The 18489-nt window shown below is 42.3% G+C and overlaps 1 protein-coding gene across 6 annotated transcripts in view; it reads left to right on the top strand.

The window, feature by feature from the left end:
* The window catches only part of LOC110523391 (fibrinogen C domain-containing protein 1), a 329714-nt gene that overhangs the window by 34097 nt on the left and 277128 nt on the right, over positions 1 to 18489 (top strand). For 3 of the 6 annotated variants that reach the window (XM_036977015.2, XM_036977012.2, XM_090234142.1), the window contains exon 2: positions 14472 to 14561. The exons of the other annotated variants lie outside the window; for them this stretch is intronic. In XM_036977015.2, coding sequence (XP_036832910.1) covers positions 14472 to 14561 — 90 coding nt within the window. The remainder of the gene's footprint in view (positions 1 to 14471; positions 14562 to 18489) is intronic. 6 annotated transcript variants of the gene reach the window in all.

Here is an 18489-nt window from a genome sequence, read left to right on the forward strand (position 1 = left end):
TAAGACAGTAGTTTTGGAATTGTTAGTTAGATTACTTGTTGGTTATTACTGCATTGTCGGAACTAGAAGCACAAGTACACTCGCATTAACATCTGCTAACCATGTGTATGTGACAAATAAAATTTGATTTGATTTGATTTGATATATGCACATTTTCATCAAACAGTTTTACTTCAAAAATAACGTTTTTGTTTCTCAAAATCTTTGTCATGTAGTTAATCAAAAAAATCTGATGATACAAATCTTAAAGTTAAAGCTCATCTATGGCGAACGCACAAGCCTCTGCCATATGGATACATTGATACACTGTGGTTCACTGGCGGCTAAAGAAATGAGGGCATAGAACTCAGAGATACATTGCCTATAGACCAATGCAGTATGAGGCCTATAACTTCCATCATCAACTAAGTAAAATACATAGGCCTAAAGTCGTCAAATAAAAACAGCAAAGAATTCCGGTTCTTTCAATCACATTGAGCTCTCTTCTCTGCCTGTCTGCCTCCCTTTCTATCTGTCTTGACTTGAGGTACTGCTAATGAAGTTCAACATTGTATCAAATTTTCACTAACGAACTTGCAACATTGTATCAAATAGGCTATTCCGGGCCCTCAAAGTTTCCTGTGCCAGTGAACTCAGAACAGAAAGCTGTTTTTTATGACGTTTCCATGGGATCATCAGATCATGATATTTTGCTCTTTCCAACACTCTAGGCCGGGAGTATTGGATAGATTTTTCAATACTGATGAACTATCATTCGCAATGGATGTTAAAAAAACAGACTTTGGAGGGATCACGTGAGCTCCGCACAAGTAGTTTCCAATTCCTAATCTTACTTCCACTCCAAGTTCAAACTCATTTAGCTTTAGTAAGAAAAAGTCATGGCGGCTACAGAAGGCGACACTACAGGTGACATTTTTACCCGGACTCGAGCATTAGCGACGGAAAAAGCCTCCAAGAAGAAGCTAGCTTCAGAAAAAGCTAGCGTCATTAGCCAGGAGCAAGAGGACCCGCTCGCCCCCGAGGCACAACGAATGCCAACCTCGCACTCTGTCGAAAACATCCTTTCTGAGTTGAGATCCCAGCGTACAGAACTAAACACTAAACTAGATGCCATTAACTCTCAGCTCAGTGCGATAGGGGGCAAGGTGACAATCCTGGAAAATGCTTTGCCTGACATCAACAACAAGATAACCATAAACGCGGGGCGCCTGGACGAGGCAGAGGGGTCGAATCCTATCCATGGAAAACTTATTGACAGATGCCATGGAAACAATAGCATATGCTAAAAAGAAAATAGAGCATCTGGAAGAGAAAACAGAGCATCTGGAAAACAGGGGGCGAAGGAATAATTGTGTTCTATTCAATCTGGGCGAAAAAGAAGAGGGAAACATGCCACTGATCCGCTACCTGCAAGACAAACTTCCCGAGTGGCTCCACCTGTCCACCGACAGGCCCATAGAACTCGACAGAGGTCACCGAGCACTGAGGCCCCCACCAGCCGCCAGACAACCACCACGCCCAATCACCATATGTTTCCTGAGATTCACCGACAAGGAACGAGTCCTACAGCGAAAAACAACACCATCACAGTGCAAAACGCCAAACTCACTTTAGACCAGGACCTGTCAGCTGGAATACGCCAAAAGCGCAGAGAGTTTGACGAAGTGAAGAAATACCCAATTGACCGAGGCATCTTCAGGGGATTCAAATACCCAAACGAGCTCAGGACTCTTCACCAAGGAGCCTTGCGACACTTCAAAACTCCCGAAGAGGCAAAACGTTTTTTGAAACGAATCCTGGTCAATGAGAAACGGACCAATGACTAAATGCGATTAATGCTATTACTAAAGGAGGTAAGACAACATATAGCCGATATCCAAAGACCCACCCCCTAAATGTCATTATAGCCGTCCAATTTATATTTATTTTCCTTAAGCTGAGGGATAGGCTCTATAGCCTAACCTAGGCCTACTAATGTTTCAGCCTACTTTTATTTCCCTGTTTTTTTGTTGCTATTATTACTTAGGGTTCCCTATGTCCCTTGGGGGAGGTATGTGTAGGCTGGGCTATTGATTTTATTTTTCTCCCCTCTTTTAGTGTGGTCTGGACGGGGGCAACTGTGTCATTTACTCAATGCGGGGTGGAGAGGATGAGGCATTTCTTTGGTGGGGAGAGGGAGACGTTGTGCGTTGCTAACTGTTCCCGGTTTTTGTTTTATTCGGAACACAGAATTGAGACTGAGCGGGGGGGTAATAGATCCAACGGGATGTGTCGAGTTGTTTGGGAACTCGGCTGGGGTGTTTAGAGATTATTATTTCATGTACACCATTTATTTTCCTTTTATGTGAACGCAGCTGTAACTATTATCCACCTTTACCCAGAGATGACTTGCACTAAAGTTCCATTACTGTTCGATGACGATGACAAGCACCTTAAATCTACTGACATGGGACTGCCATGGTCTAGGGCATGCAATAAAACGGAAAAAGATACTATGTGCTCTAAAAAAAGGAAAAAGCAGACATCGTGCTATTACAAGAGACACACCTCTGTGATGCTGAACATGCCAAACTCCACAGAGCTTGGGTGGGACAGGTGTATTTCTCATCTTTCAAATCAAACAGTAGAGGCAAAGCCATACTTATCCATAAAAATGTCCCATTCATAATTGACAAAAACATATCTGATCCGGAGGGGAGATTTATTTTGATAACTGGGTCACTATATGGTCAACCAATTACTATCTTAAACATATACGCCCCTAACACAGATACTCCTGCCTTCATGTCAAAAATGATAACCCAATGAGCATTGTGTTTCCTTTGGCGTGGTGGCCGGAGATTTTAATTGTATCCTTAACCCAACCCTAGACAAATCATCTCAAGCCCCCACCACAAATCCTAGATCTGCAAAGATGTTGAACTCTCTTACTAAAGAGATGGGACTGATAGATATCTGGAGAGAGAATAATAGCTCATCTATGGACTATACATACTACTCTAATGTCCATAACACCTACTCCTGTACGGATTACATTTTTATCCCAAAGAGTTTCATAAATTCAGCCACATGTACAATCGGACCCACAGCACTTTCAGATCACGCCTTTGTCCACCTCCGCTTTGACCTCTGCAAAAACATCCCGAGGTCAAAGAGCTGGAAATTCAACACCTCCATGCTATCAAACAAAGCGTTCCATTCATTGGTAAATACATGGATAGACAACTACACACAAGACAATAATGATTCACCTGTTTCTCTGGCCACAATGTGGGACGCTGCTAAAGCCACACTAAGAGGTCATCTAATTGCATATGCTACCTCTAAGAAAAAAGCAATGGAAGCACACAGGCTAGATCTTGAGAGGGAGCTGGAATGCTGTGAAAAAATACATAAACTATCCCCAGACAGCGCCTCCTGGAGTCATCTTAAAGCAGCCAAAGCCAAACTGAATTTGGACTACAATCGGGAGATAAAGAAAAAACTTTTCTTTACTAAACAGAAATACCATGAGTATAGCAATAGGCCCAGTAGATTGCTTGCTTACCAATTAAAAAAGGAACAATCATGGCTATCTGAACAGCAGAGGACGAGGTCACATATGACCCAAAAAAGATCAATTTAACCTTTCAGGATTTTTGCTGCAAACTATATACCTCTGAGAGAAAACACACAGTGGCAGAACTCCACTGTTTCCTAGAGGGAATCTCGCTACCTAAACTATCAGAGACCACGAAGATCTCAACTCCCCCTTCACTCCTGAGGAGATCCTGGAGGCAATTACCTCCATGCCATCTAATAAGTCCCCAGGCCCAGATGGATTCCCCAGAGAGTTCTACAAAGCTTTTTGGCCCCAGCTCAGCCCTATCTTCATGCCAATGCTGGAGGATTTTTGCAAAAACTGAGTTCTCCCAGACTCAATGCACACAGCTTTGACAGATTCCCTCTGGAACGGGGCACAAGACAAGGGTGCTCGCTGTCCCCCTCTGGCAGAACTGATAAGGAGCAATCCAAGTATTATGGGTGTTTCTGCAGGCGGCCTGCAGCATAAGATTTTGCTTTACGCGGATGATGTCTTGCTCTACATATCCAACCCTGAGAAATCCCTCGCTCTCATTTTAGACACAATTGCTGTGTATGGCAAGTTTTCAGGTTATAAGATCAATTTTAACAAATCCACTGCCTGCCCTCTCAATATTACACTCACCAGCTCTATGAAGACACTATGTCCTTTCCAATGGAAAACACAGGGGTTTCAATACCTCGGGATCTTCATAACACCAGATCTGAATTGCCTTTTCAAGGAAAATTATCTTCCACTCCTGGATCGAATCAAGAACGATCTCCAAACCTGGATCTCCCTCCCAATTAGCTTAGTAGGAAGAATTAATGTCATCCGTATGAACGTCCTCGCTAGACTGAACTACTTATTTCAGATGCTCCCATGCTATCTCCCAGTTTCCTTTTTCAAAACAACTAACCAAAGCATCACCAAATTTATATGGGGCAATAAAAACCTAGGATCAAGTTTTCCACTCTATCGAAACCTGAATCTAAGGGTGGTCTTGCCCTTCCCTCCCTTCAATTGTACTACTGGTCTGCCCAAATCCGCAGCATGCTAACATGGATCACAAACAGACAAGAGTCAACGTGGATTCAGATAGAAGTCCAATCCTGTGGTTCATTGCTCTTAAGCTCAATTATATTTGTTAATAACTTTAGTGAAGTGGGCAACATAGCCAAAACCTTTGTGATTTACAGCACCCTACTAGCATGGAGGGACTGTAAGAAATTCCTGGGCATTTCCTCCAAAATATGTTCTCACTCGCCTATAGTAGGCAACCCAGACTTGCCAAAAGCCCTGAGGGATGCCAACTTTAATCTTTGGCATACTCCAGGAATCAGGACCTTTTCAGACTTATTTCATCAGAAAACCACTACACTGAAATCCTTTCAAGAGCTCTGCAGTGAATTTGATGTGCCAAGATCCCATTTAAAAAAATATATATCTTCAAATTAGACATGTAATTTCCTCATTTACCTCCAAGAGGAGGTTTAGAACTCAGTTGAATGAAGTTGAAACCCTTCTTGTCACAGCACAATCCATTAAAGGCTAAATATCTTATATCTATAGACTCCTTTCTGAGAAAGGAGGCTCCTCCTTTACTCCTTTGAAAATAATGTGGGAAAAGGACCTTGGTCTGACTATCAGTGATGAGTTATGGGCGGAGGTTTGCAACAGGGTATACTGCACCTCTACTAATGTAAAAATGAAATAATCTAATTACACATTTTTGTACAAATTTTATTATACTCCTTTGAGACTCCATAGAATGAAAACAGATATGTCTCCTAACTGTAAAATATGTACCTCTGAAAGTGAAACCTATATGCATGTATTTTGGAGCTGTAGAGAGATTGCCAGATTCTGAAAAAAAAATCAGTAGCCCCATGAAATCAGCCAAAACAAGCTCAATAACTCAATGCATGCACACACTGCTATTGAATATGCATCCTTATGTATTGTGAATAGGCCTAGGCTATGTATGTGTGTGTGTGTGTGTGTGTGTGTGTGTGTGTGTGTGCGCATGTGTGTGTGTGTGTGTGCTTTATTAAGTGTGTGTGCACCCAACGCAGCAGCAGCGAGGTGGGCAGCCTCATTTGAAGGGCCCTCATGATTTGATGACAATGTTTTTACTGTCAGAAAAGTGCTGCTTGTGCATTTAGATTTCACCCGTGTGTGTGTGTGTGTGTGTGTGTGTGTGTGTGTGTGTGTGTGTGTGTGTTGATTGAGGAAAGTCAATTTTTGTTAATGTATTCATTACAAATGTATTTTTGGAATTTGTGTGGACATTTTGGGGGCATAGCTTTGTGGTCGCCAGATGTAAATTCTCTCCCCTGTTTCTCAGAAGTATAAAAAACAAACCCGAGAGAGGAGCTGGCTAAAGCATTATTCTAAAGCCCAACAGGTCTGCAATCACGCAATTTGGAGCAGGGAATCAGAGGTGTGTGGGTGCATGTGTAGTATTTTGAGTGTGGGGGTTATGGTCCTAAGCTCTGACATCCCTGTGGAATAGAACAGCTTTTACTCTGTAATCCTCCCCTTTTCAGCTCTGCCCTGCACCCTCTGTTTGTCCTTTCATCCTTTCAAATGTCAAAGAGATTGTTGGAAAGGTGGAGAGCTGTTGGTGTGTGTGTGTGTGTGTGTGTGTGTGTGTATCTTCGTTTTAAGAGGGATTTTTTTATGTATTTGTATTTATTATGGATCCCCATTCAGCTACTCTTCCTGTGGTCCAGCAAAATGAAGGCAGTTACACCATTTTTAAAAAAACATTCAAATACATTCACAACATATTTCACAATACATTAAGTGTGTGTCCTCAGGCCCCTACTCTACTACAACATATCTACAACACAAAATCCATGCGTACGTGTGTGTATAGTGTGTATGTTATTGTGTGTGTGTGTGTGTGTGTGTGTGTGTGTGCATGTGTCTGTGCTTCACAGTCACCGCTGTTCCATAATGTGTATTTTTATCTCTTTTTTTTTATCTAATACTGCTTGCATGAGTTACTTGATGAGAGTTCCATGTAGTCATGGCTCTATGTAGTACTGTTCACCTTCCATTGTCTGTTCTGGACTTGGGGACTGTGAAGAGACCTCTGGTGGCATGTCTTTTTGGGTATGCATGGGTGTTCGAGCTGTGTGCCAGTATGTCAATACCTCTCACAAATACAAGTAGTGGCGAAGGCAATCTCTACTCCAATTTGAGCCAGGGGAGATCGACATGCATATTATTAATGTTAGCTCTCTGTGTACATCCAAGGGCCAGCCGTGACGCCCAGTTCTGAGCCAATTTTTCTAAGTCCCTTGTTGTGGCACCTGACCACACGACTAAACAGTAGTCCAGGTGCAACAAAACTTGTGCCTGTAGGACCTGCCCTGTTGATAGTGCTGTTAAAAAGGCAAAGCAGCACTTTATTATGGACAGACTTCTCCCAATCTTAGCTACTGTTGTATTGATAAGTTTTGACCATGAAAGTGTACAATCCAGGGTTACTCCAACTTGCTCAATTTCCACGTCATTCATTTCAAGATTTAGATGAGGTTTAAGGTTTAGTGAATAATTTGTCCCAAATACAAGACTTTAAGTTTTTGTTTTTATATTTAGGACTAACTTATTCATTGCCACCCATTCTGAAACGAACTGCAGCTCTGGTCAAACACAATAAAAAAAAATGTTTACTAAGTGTTGGTAACAGGCTTAATGGTTGGCTATTTGAGCCAGTAAAGGGGGCTTTACTATTCTTAGCGGAATGACTTTTGCTTCTCTCCAAGCCTCAGGGCACACACTTTCCAGTAGGCTTTATACTGTATAAGATGTGGCAAATAGGAGTGACAATATTATCCGCTATTATCCTCACAAATTTTACATCCAAGTAAGTGTGCGCTTGTGTGTGTGTGTGTGTGTATGTGTGTGTGTGTGTGTGTGTGTATGTGTGTGTGTGTGTGTGTGTGTGTGTGTGTGTGTGTGTGTGTGTGTGTGTGTGTGTGTGTGTGTGTGTGTGTGCGTGCGTGCGTGCGTGCGTGTGTGTTTGATCTAAATTTACTATCCTCATAAGAATAGTAAACAAGGAAAAAATACTATTTTAGGTTTAGGGGTTATTTTTAGGGTTACAATTACGGTTAGGCAAGCAATAGGGCTGGGGTTTGGATTAGGGTTAGGAGTTAGAATTTAGGTTTAGTGTTGGGGTTTGGGGTCAATGTTAGGGTTATGGTTAAGACTTAGGCTTATGGTTAGGGTTATTGGTTAGGAAAACACGATATTGAATGGGAATGCATTGTTCAGTCCCACTTGGATAGTAAAACCATGTGTGTGTGTGTATGTGTGTGTGTGTGTGTGTGTGTGTGTGTGTGTGTGTGTGTGTGTGTGTGTGTGTGTGTGTGTGTATGTGTGTGTGTGTGTGTGCCTTCCTTACGTGCATGTGTGTGTTTGTGTGTGCATGTGTGTATCACAGTGACTGTCAGTGACAGACGCTCTCCCTATGCTGTGGCTGCTCTATGAGCTCCAAGGACACTCACTGAAGTGTGTCTCTGTGGATTCAACTCATCTCTATCTGCTCCCACTGTAGCCTGTATGTGTTTATGTGTTGTTGTTTTTTTGTGTTTAAAATGAACAAGTATTCCCATGTTTACCATCTAGTTGTGTATTCATGTATATATACTACCGTTCAAAAGTTTGGGGTCACTTAGAAATGTCCTTGTTTTTGAAAGAAAAACACATTTTTTGTCAATTAAAATAACATTCAATTGATCAGAAATACAGTGTAGACATTGTTAATGTAGTAAATGACTATTGTAGCTGGAAAAAGGCAGATTTTTTAATGGAATGTCTACATAGGCGTACATAGGCCCATTATCAGCAACCATCACTCCTGTGTTCCAATGGCACGGTGTGTTATTTTAAAAGGCTAATTGATCATTAGAAAACCCTTTTGCGGGGCCTCCCAGGTGGCGCAGTGGTCTGATTCTGGGTTCGAGCCAGGCACTATCACAGCATTTTTTGGGTTCGATTACAGGCTCAAAATGGCCAGAAACAAAGTACTTTCTTCTGAAACTCGTCAGTCGATTCTTGTTCTGAGAATATTCCATGTGAGAAATTGTAACATTTTAGAAAATAAGCCCCAAATACATAACAAACATAATGTAGAATGTCATAAAAAACATGTCTGAAATAGAATATGCCTCAGAATGAAATGTCACAACCAACAGTGCAAGGTCTAAATCCTTAACCTCAATTTAGATGCAACCACCAGCTTAGGTTGGAGATAACTCTATCAGGTATGTTCGACCGTGGATGTACTTTTTAATTTTGCCAAGGTCAGTACAGTATTACCTTGAATGCCTTTCCAGTGTCACAAAAGTCACAAAAGTCACTCATGAATATAATGAATGGATTCTTTCTGTTGCAACAAAAGTTTTCCCTAATGTCTGAGGAAAACAAGTTTTTCTGGTCTTTGACTTCTGCCTTTGTCTCCGGCACCGCTCTCCTTCTATCTCTCTCCATCCCTCCTTCTTTCTCTCCCTTCTATTGTGCCCATCCTGGTAAATGATTAGTAAGCCCAGGAATGAATGTGTGCAAAGCCTCTTCCTTCAGATCGGCTTAGCGAGCAGGAAGCTTAAACACACCTCAGTCACTGCCCTATACGCACGCACGCACACACACACACACACACACACACACACACACACACACACACACACACACACACACACACACACACACGCACACACACACACACGCATACAAGGAGGCATACACAGATGCACACACACATAGTCAAACACATGCACACATAGTCAAACACATGCACACAAACACACAAAAAAAAGTAATCTCAGACAAGCCAACAGTCCCACAACACATTTTTTCACCCAAACACAAGTTGCACATAGTGTACATCTCTACCCACACACACACACACACACACACACACACACACACACACACACACACACACACACACACATACACACACACACACACACACACAAAGACTATACACTCTGCCACTGCTCTCTGTCAGCCTAAATCTCAGCTCATCAGATTGAATCCTCTCTGCCAGGTCCAACCAATAAAAGCCCCAGATATTCTATTAGCTGTAAACCCTTTCCTGTGGTGGAGTAGATTAGGACTCTGTAAACACAGAGCAAACACACCCACATCACATCACATTGGCCCGTGCGTGTATGCGTGGGTTTTTGTGTGTATTATGCAGCGGGATGCCTGTGTTAGCATTAGCAGGCTATAGGGATGAGCAGGTAAAGCCGTGAGACGTGCTGTCCATTGTAATGATGAGGAGAGGACGTGTTCTGGATCAGCCAGGCCTGGGTGTGCAACATGGCGATGCTACCTACCTTTTTGTCTATGCTGTGTTGAGGTTTGTGTGTGCAAGGGGGATTTGATTATAAACATAAGCAGAATGTGTATTGGGTTTAATTTATATTCATGGTGTCTATATGAAAACACATTATGCAGCCTCAGTGTGTAACAGAGTTGTCCAGACTCACTGTGTAACAGAGTTGCCAGCCTCACTGTGTAATAGAGGTCGACCGATTAATCAGAATGGACGATTAATTAGGGCCGATTTCAAGTTTTCATAACAATCGGAAATCGATTTGCCGATTTGTATTTTTTTTAAATATGATTATTATTATTATTATTATTTATACCTTTATTTAACTAGGCAAGTCAGTTAAGAACACATTCTTATTTTCAATGACGGCCTAGGAACGGTGGGTTAACTGCCTCATTCAGGGGCAGAACCACAGATTTTCACCTTGTCATCTCGGAGGATCCAATATTGCAACCTTACAGTTAACTCGTCCAACGCAATAACGACCTGCCTCTCTCGTTGCACTCCACAAGGAGACTGCCTGTTACGCGAATGCAGTAAGCCAAGGTAAGTTGCTAGCTAGCATTAAACTTATCTTATAAAAAACAATCATAATCACTAGTTAACTACACATGGTTGATGATATTACTAGATATTATCTAGCGTGTCCTGTGTTGCATATAATCTGACTGAGCATACAAGCATACAAGTATCTAAGTATCTGACTGAGCGGTGGTAGGCAGAAGCAGACGCGTAAACATTCATTCAAACATCACTTTTGTGCATTTTGCCAGCAGCTCTTCGTTGTGCATCAAGCATTGCACTGTTTATGACTTCAAGCCTATCAACTCCCGAGATGAGGCTGGTGTAACCGAAGTGAAATGGCTAGCTAGTTAGCGCGCGCTAATAGCGTTTCAAACGTCACTTGCTCTGAGCCTTCTAGTAGTTGTTCCCCTTGCTCTGCATGGGTAACGCTGCTTTGATGGTGGCTGTTGTCGTTGTGTTGCTGGTTCGAGCCCAGATAGGGGTGAGGAGAGGGATGGAAGCTATACTGTTACACTGGCAATACTAAAGTGCCTATAAGAACATCCAATAGTCAAAGGTTAATGAAATACAAATGGTATAGACGGAAAAAGTCCTATAATTCCTATAATAACTACAACCTAAAACTTCTTACCTGGGAATATTGAATACTCATGTTAAAAGGAACCACCAGCTTTCATATGTTCTCATGTTCTGAGCAAAGAACTTAAACATTAGCTTTCTTACATGGCACATATTGCAATTTTACTTTCTTCTCCAACACTTTGTTTTTGCATTATTTAAACCAAATTGAACATGTTTCATTATTTACTTGAGGCTACATTGATTTTATTGATGTATTATATTAAGTTAAAATAAGTGTTCATTCAGTATTGTTGTAATTGTCATTATTACAAAGAAATAAAATAAAAATCGGCCGACTAATCAGTATCGGCTTTTTTGGTGTCCAGCCTCAGTGTCCAGCCTCAGTGTGTAACAGAGATGTGTAGCCTCAGTGTGTAACAGAGTTGTCCAGCCTCAGTGTGTAACAGAGTTGTCCAGCCTCAGTGTGTAACAGAGTTGTCCAGCCTCAGTGTGTAACAGAGTTGTCCAGCCTCAGTGTGTAACAGAGTTGTCCAGCCTCAGTGTGTAACAGAGTTGTCCAGCCTCAGTGTGTAACAGAGTTGTCCAGCCTCACTGTGTAACAGAGTTGTCCAGCCTCAGTGTGTAACAGAGTTGTCCAGCCTCAGTGTGTAACAGAGTTGTCCAGCATCAGTGTGTAACATCCATGTGTGTTTGCTAGTCTGTGTGCGGAACAGGTTTCTAGATTTTCATGCTAAACTCATCAGGATTCAGCAGGGCCTCTCTCTCACTCCGTCTCTTTCCCTCCCCATTACTTTCTCTCCCTCACCCCTGGTAGGTGTACTCAGAGTAGAGAGGTGATTGGGCCATCAACATTGTGTGAACTGCATACTGTACTATCATACCTACAGTAGCAGCCAACACACAGACGACCACTGCACATAGTCTAGTCTTGTTCCGATTCCCCAGGCTACACATTCATTCACACATAGAAACACGGACTATACTGACTACACTGACTACACCCCTACACCAACAAGTTACACACTAAGCAAACACCCCAACTCATGTACTCCTGTTGTACCATCCTCTGTCTGCACCACTGTGAGTTTGTTGGCCTGTGCTTTGTCTTGACAGTGTTTTCAATTGTTCTAATTGGTCAGCTCAATGGTGTGTGTAGAAGGTCAGGGACGGCATGTACTCTCCCTCAGCTAGGACATAACCCTATCATAATTACCCTCATTTCACTTTCTGCAGCCCCCACACACACGCATGTGCACACACACGAACACACATGCAGGCATGTATGCACACACACAAACAAACACGCACGGACACACATGCGCACGCACACACACACACAGTGTCCTGATACCCACACTTGTGTTCTAAATAGTAGACATTTTGGGTATGCAAAAATATAACATTATAGTATGTGACATTTCTGAAATCGAGTATGCTTTAAATGTCAGGATGTCATACTCATTTCGGGTTTTCATCTAGTAGAATTCACTGCACACTACTGAGGAAGAGAATCCTCTTTCGAGACCTAAGTGTGTTCGACAACAGCTGATAATCAGATAAGGGGACGTGCTCTACCAAAATGAACGAATTGTGGGATTCAGGACAATTGCGCATTAGATGACGTCTTCAGAGTATGGATGAGTTGAATATGTTGCATGACATTTGGGCTTACTACATTTCTTCAACTTTTTACTAAACAGTCCGTACTAAATAGTATGTAGTACGATTAGTACACAGCATGCCGTTTAAGTAAGTAGTAGGTAAGCCAGATTTCGGATATGGCCAGTAACCTTAATATTAGTAGAGATATTTAGCAGCACAATTATAAATACATTCAGCAGTGACATGGAATCTTTGACAGAGTAATTCCCGTGCTCCTCTTCCTGGTACTTGTTTGTGATTGCTAGTTTTTACGTGTGTATTACTATAATATATAACAACAACAGTGCTTTTGGTTTGGATCATTGATGAAGTAAAATTTTGATTTGATTTGCAGTCTTGGGTCTTGGTTTGGTCATTGATGGAGTGGAGTTATGATTTCTGGTCCAATAACTGACCCTTCTGCAGTATCTTACAACCAAAAGCTTACTATTATACTACACTGAACAAAAATACAAATGCAACATGTAAAGTGTTGGTAACATGTTTCATGAGCTGAAATAAAAGATCCCAGAAATGTTCCCAACATACTAAAAAGTTATTTCTCTCATATTTTGTGCACAAATTTGTTTTCATCCCTGTTAGTGAGCATTTCTCCTTTGTCAAGATAACCAACAAGTCAGTTCATAAAATTTCTGCCCTGCTAGAGCTGCCCCGGTAAGTGGAAATGTCTAGGAGCAACTACGGCTCAGCTGAAACGCGTAGCGCATAAAAATCATCTGTCCTCGGTTGCAACATTCACTACCGAGTTCCAAACTTCCTCTGGAAGCAATATCAGCACAATAACTGTTCGTCGGTAGCTTCATGAAATGGGTTTCCATGGCCGCGCAGCCTCACACAAGCCTACGATCACCATGCACAATGCCAAGCATCGGCTGGAGTGATGTAAAGCTTGCCACCATTGGACTCTGGAGCAGTGGATACGCATTCTCTGGAGTGATAAATTATGCTTCACCATCTGGCATGCCGCGAATCTGGGTTTGGCGGATGCCAGGAGAACGCTACCTGCCCCAATGCATAGTGCCAACTGTAAAGTTTAGTGTAGGAGGAATAATGGTCTGGGGCTGTTTTTCATGGTTCGAGCCCCTTATATCTAGTGAAGGGATATCTTAACCCTACAGCATACAATGACATTCTAGACCATTCTCTGCTTCCAATTTTGTGGCAACAGTTTGGGGAAGACCCTTTCCTGTTTCAGCATGACAATTCCCCTGTGCACAAATAAAGGTCCATACTGAAATGGTTTGTCGAGATTTTTGTGGAAGAACTTGACTGGTCTGCACAGAGCCCTGACCTCGACCCCATCGAACACCTTTGGGATGAATTGGAACACCGACTGCGAGCCAGGTGTAACAGCCCCAACATAAGTGCCTGACCTCTTGTGGCTGAATGGAAGCAAGTCTCTGCTGCAGTGTTCCAACATTTAGTGGAAAGCCTTCCCAGAAGAGTGGAGGCTGTTATAGCTGCCAAGGGGGCACCAACTCCATATTAATGCCCATAATTTTGGAATGAAATGTTCGACGATCAGGTGTCCACATACTATTGGTCAGGTAGTGAATCTGTGAGGAACAGATGCATATCTGTATTCCCAGTCATGTGAAACTCATAGATCAGGGCCTAATGTATTTATTTTAAGTTAATGATTTCCTTATATGAACTGTATCTCCGTAAAATCTTTGAAATTGTTGTATGTTGCGTTTATATTTTGTTCAGTGTATAATATCTAAGCATGTAAAATGAAACAACGGCAAACACAACAACACTGGTTTGCTTGTTTGTTCCATGCAGACGTTCTGTGAGTGTGTACCCAGCACCTCCCAGCTTAAACACCGCTGGTCAGACTCAGACACAGTCAGAGAGACCCCATCACCCACCAAGGTAAGACACAGACTCACACAGACACACACACATACACACACTTAGAACACACCTTGATATCTCACATACACCAAAACATATACTATCGCCCAACCTGCAATCTTTTACCATACAATTCACACTATGAAATAATGTATTATAATGATAATTTCTAACAGGTTAGCTCTTACTTCTTAAAATAATGGTTCATTATATGGTATTTTCTATTTGTGGTGAAATGCATTTATGTTTGGATGTCTAGTTTAATATAGCTCATCATGTGACTAAAGCTAAGGTGAGTCTTTAGGTCTCAGGCACAATTACATTGGTTCACCAAGTTCTTATTTCAACCATTGTCACAGATGGAGATTTGAAGTGTCCTCATGAAGAGGAGAGGAGAGGAGAGCGGATATGAGGGAGAGGAAAGGATAGGAGAGAAGAAGAGAGGATATGAGAGGAGAGGATAGGAGAGGAGTAAAGAGGAGAGGGGAGGAGAGTGGAGAGGAGAAGAGAGGAAAGGATATGAGAGGAGAGGATGACTAAAGCATGTCCCTGTCATTAGCTGTACAGAACAACTCGGCGCGGCTCAAGGGTTCTAATGGCATATGTATGCTCTCTCTGTCTTTGCCTGCCTCGCTTTCTCTTTCTCCATGTTTCATTCCTCATCCATCCCTCACTCCACCTCCCCCTCGCCCCGTCCCTGTCACTCTCTCTTTTTCTATCTGAGGAGAGCAGGATGAATACTGAGGAGCTCATCTACATGGAGGATTAGCGCTCCTTCACAATGCCCTCCTTGCCCCATCAGTGTCTCCATCACCATGGTGATCGCGTTCAGGGGATTATCAGATATTAAAAGTCACATCTGAGTGCAGAGCAGAAGAGGTGGTAAACCTTGACTCTAAAGAAATACCTAAATTAACCGTGGATTAAGCTTGTGCTGCTTTGCACATAAAGACGGAAATTATTGTAACAGGATCTGAGTACGTGTGGGATGGTACAGAATATGCGTGTGTGGAGGTCTGTGGGCTCTGTATGTAAAAAGATAGAATGTGGGTGCGTGTGTCTGCATGTGCGTGAGTGCATCACAGGAGGCCGCTGAGGGGAGAACTGCTCATAATAATGGCTGGAATGGAGTTAATGAAATGGCATCAAACATGTGAAAACCATGTATTCGATACCATTCTACCTATTCCGCTCCAGCCGCTACCACGAGCCCGTGCTCCCCAATTAAGATGCCATCAATCATTGTGTATCTCTAATGGTTTTCTACTTATCTAATGACCGGATGAAGACCGTCATCCAGCCATCAGCCTAGGATGTGTCTGCTGCTGTGGTATAGGAGGACAGTGGTCCTACATCCCAGTGGTGGTCCTACCTCCCAGTGTGTGTCCTCTCTCATCCCATGGGGGGTGGGGGGACATAAAGAGAGAGGATCTGGCTGAAAATACTTGAATCAGTTATAGAACCCATTGCCCTTCATGGTTGTGAGGTCTTGGGTCCGCTCACCAACCAAGAATTCACAAAATTGGACAAACACCAAATTGAAACTCTGCATGCAGAATTCTGCAAAATTATCCCCTGTGTACAACGTAAAACACAAAATAATGCATGCAGAGCAGAATTAGGCCGATACCCGATAATTATCCAAATCCAGAAAAGAGACGTTAAATTCTACAACCACCTAAAAGGAAGCGATTCCCAAACCTTCCATAACAAGCCATCACCTACAGAGAGATAAACCACCCACATCACTACAACACTGTATATAGACATAATATGACATTTGAAATGTCTTTATTCTTTTGGAACTTCTGTGAGTGTAATGTTTACTGTTAATTTGTATTGTTTATTTCACTTTTGTTTATTATCTATTTCACTTGCTTTGGCAATGTTAACATATGTTTCCCATGTCAATAAAGCCCTTGAATTGAATGTAACTGAATTGAGAGAGAGCGAGAGAGAGGGGGGCAGAGAGAGAAAGAGCCCCTTTGAATTTAGAGAGAGAGGGAGAGAGAGAGAGAGAGAGACTGAATCCAGTCAGTAATTACTGAGTGGCTTCCTACTGAGAGATGGAGAGACTCATTAACAAAAGCACTGTTTAGACAGGGTTTGAGTGGTTTAGCTTGGCTCAATGGAATTATACAGACATAAATTGTATTGTGTGTTTGGGGGTGGGTCTCTCTGAGTGGATGTAGTACTGTATGTAAGAGGTGTAAGGGGGAGAAGGCGGGGTGAAGGTGTTATATTTGTTCCTTCCCTTGTGTGTCACACGTTAAAGAACGTAGATCCGCTTAGATCACCATCTCCTTGTCTATCCATCTCCCCCTTTCCGCTCTGCCTGTATGTGCTGGTCTCCCATCCAGGGTTTTAACCATTTCTTGCTTAGCTTTGATGTGTGTCAATGGCTAATATCAATGTGCTATTGTGATTATTGAGAGATCCCCCAATAACTAAATAATACACTGAGTGTACAAAACATTAAGGACCCCCCCACTGCCTACAAACAGTACTCCGTAATTTCAAAGTGGAATAGTGTTTTTTGACATTTTTACTTATTAATTAAACGTTCAAGCTAAAATGTATTGTCAATAAGTATTCAACTCCTTTTTTATGGCAAGCCTAAATAAGTTAAGGGGTAAACATTTCCTTAACAACTCACATAGTAAGGGCTCCTGAGTGGTGTAGTGGTCTAAGGCACTGCATCTCAGTGCTAGAGGCATCACTACAGACACCCTAGTCCTATTCCAGGCTGTATCACAACTGGCCGTGATTGGGTCCCATAGGTCAGCGCACAATTGGCCCAGCGTTGTACAGGTTTGCTGGTGTAGGCCGTCATTGTAAATAAGTATTTGTTCTTAACTGACTTGCCTGGTTAAATTAAATAATAAATACATTTAAAAATACATTGCATGGACTCACTCTGTGAGACTTACCCAGAAAGATTCACAGTTGTAATCGCTGCCAAAGGTGCTTCTACTAAGTATTGATTTAAGGGTGTGAATACTTATGTAATTGACATATAAAGCACGTGCAAACACACACATAAATGCACACTGGTACTCACACACACCACAGACACAAACGCTGCTTGACATGCAGAATGAAATTGGATTGTTCTTTGCCTGCATGTCGACTGAGAGAAAACAGACAACTAATTGTGATGCGTGAAAAGATGCCCCGGAGCTGCATCCTGACTTACTGCATCTGGGCTTGGAAAAAGAAGTGATGCAACCACATAACGCAACACAGCTTGGGCACGTGTGTGTGTGTGTACAGTATGTGGCGTCAGTATGTGTGTGTTCGTATGTAAACAGAGAAGTCCTGTCATCCTGTAGCAGCTGGTGAATGGCTCTCTCTCCAGGCGCATCTGTCCCCACCATTTTCCTTCCCTAACCAGCAGCCTCCTCTATTCCCAGACTCTGTTGTTGTCAGGAGTCAAACTATTGTTTGTGTTATGCGCCTCTGGGCTTTGTTCCTCCCCAATGAGTTTGGGTGCATATGTCAGCTCTGTATATGTACTGAATGTGTGTTCATGAAACTGAGAATTACTGAATAGAAGTGTCTCCTCCTAACACAGCAGAAATACACTGGGAGTGAACACACAGAGACACATACACACACACACACACACACACACACACACACACACACACACACACACACACACACACACAGAGAGAGCCATGACGTCCACATCTGTGCTGGGAGGCTATGAATAAACACAGTGATGAAGAAGTGGCTCTCTGGAAAACAGGGTGTATACCACAGAGAGACACACAGTGATAAAACATCACATACTGTAGCACACCATTAGCTGGCCATTAGCATGGTCCACTGTGCCTCAACTGCCAATTTACATATTCATTATCTCATACACACACTAAGTATGAAATCAGTCATGCTAAAACATACACGCACACACACAGAACCATACTTACACACACACACA

The sequence above is a fragment of the Oncorhynchus mykiss genome, chromosome 5 (assembly GCF_057628025.1).
Source record: "Oncorhynchus mykiss isolate SJ-2025 chromosome 5, ASM5762802v1, whole genome shotgun sequence".
Classification (NCBI taxonomy): Eukaryota; Metazoa; Chordata; class Actinopteri; order Salmoniformes; family Salmonidae; genus Oncorhynchus; species Oncorhynchus mykiss.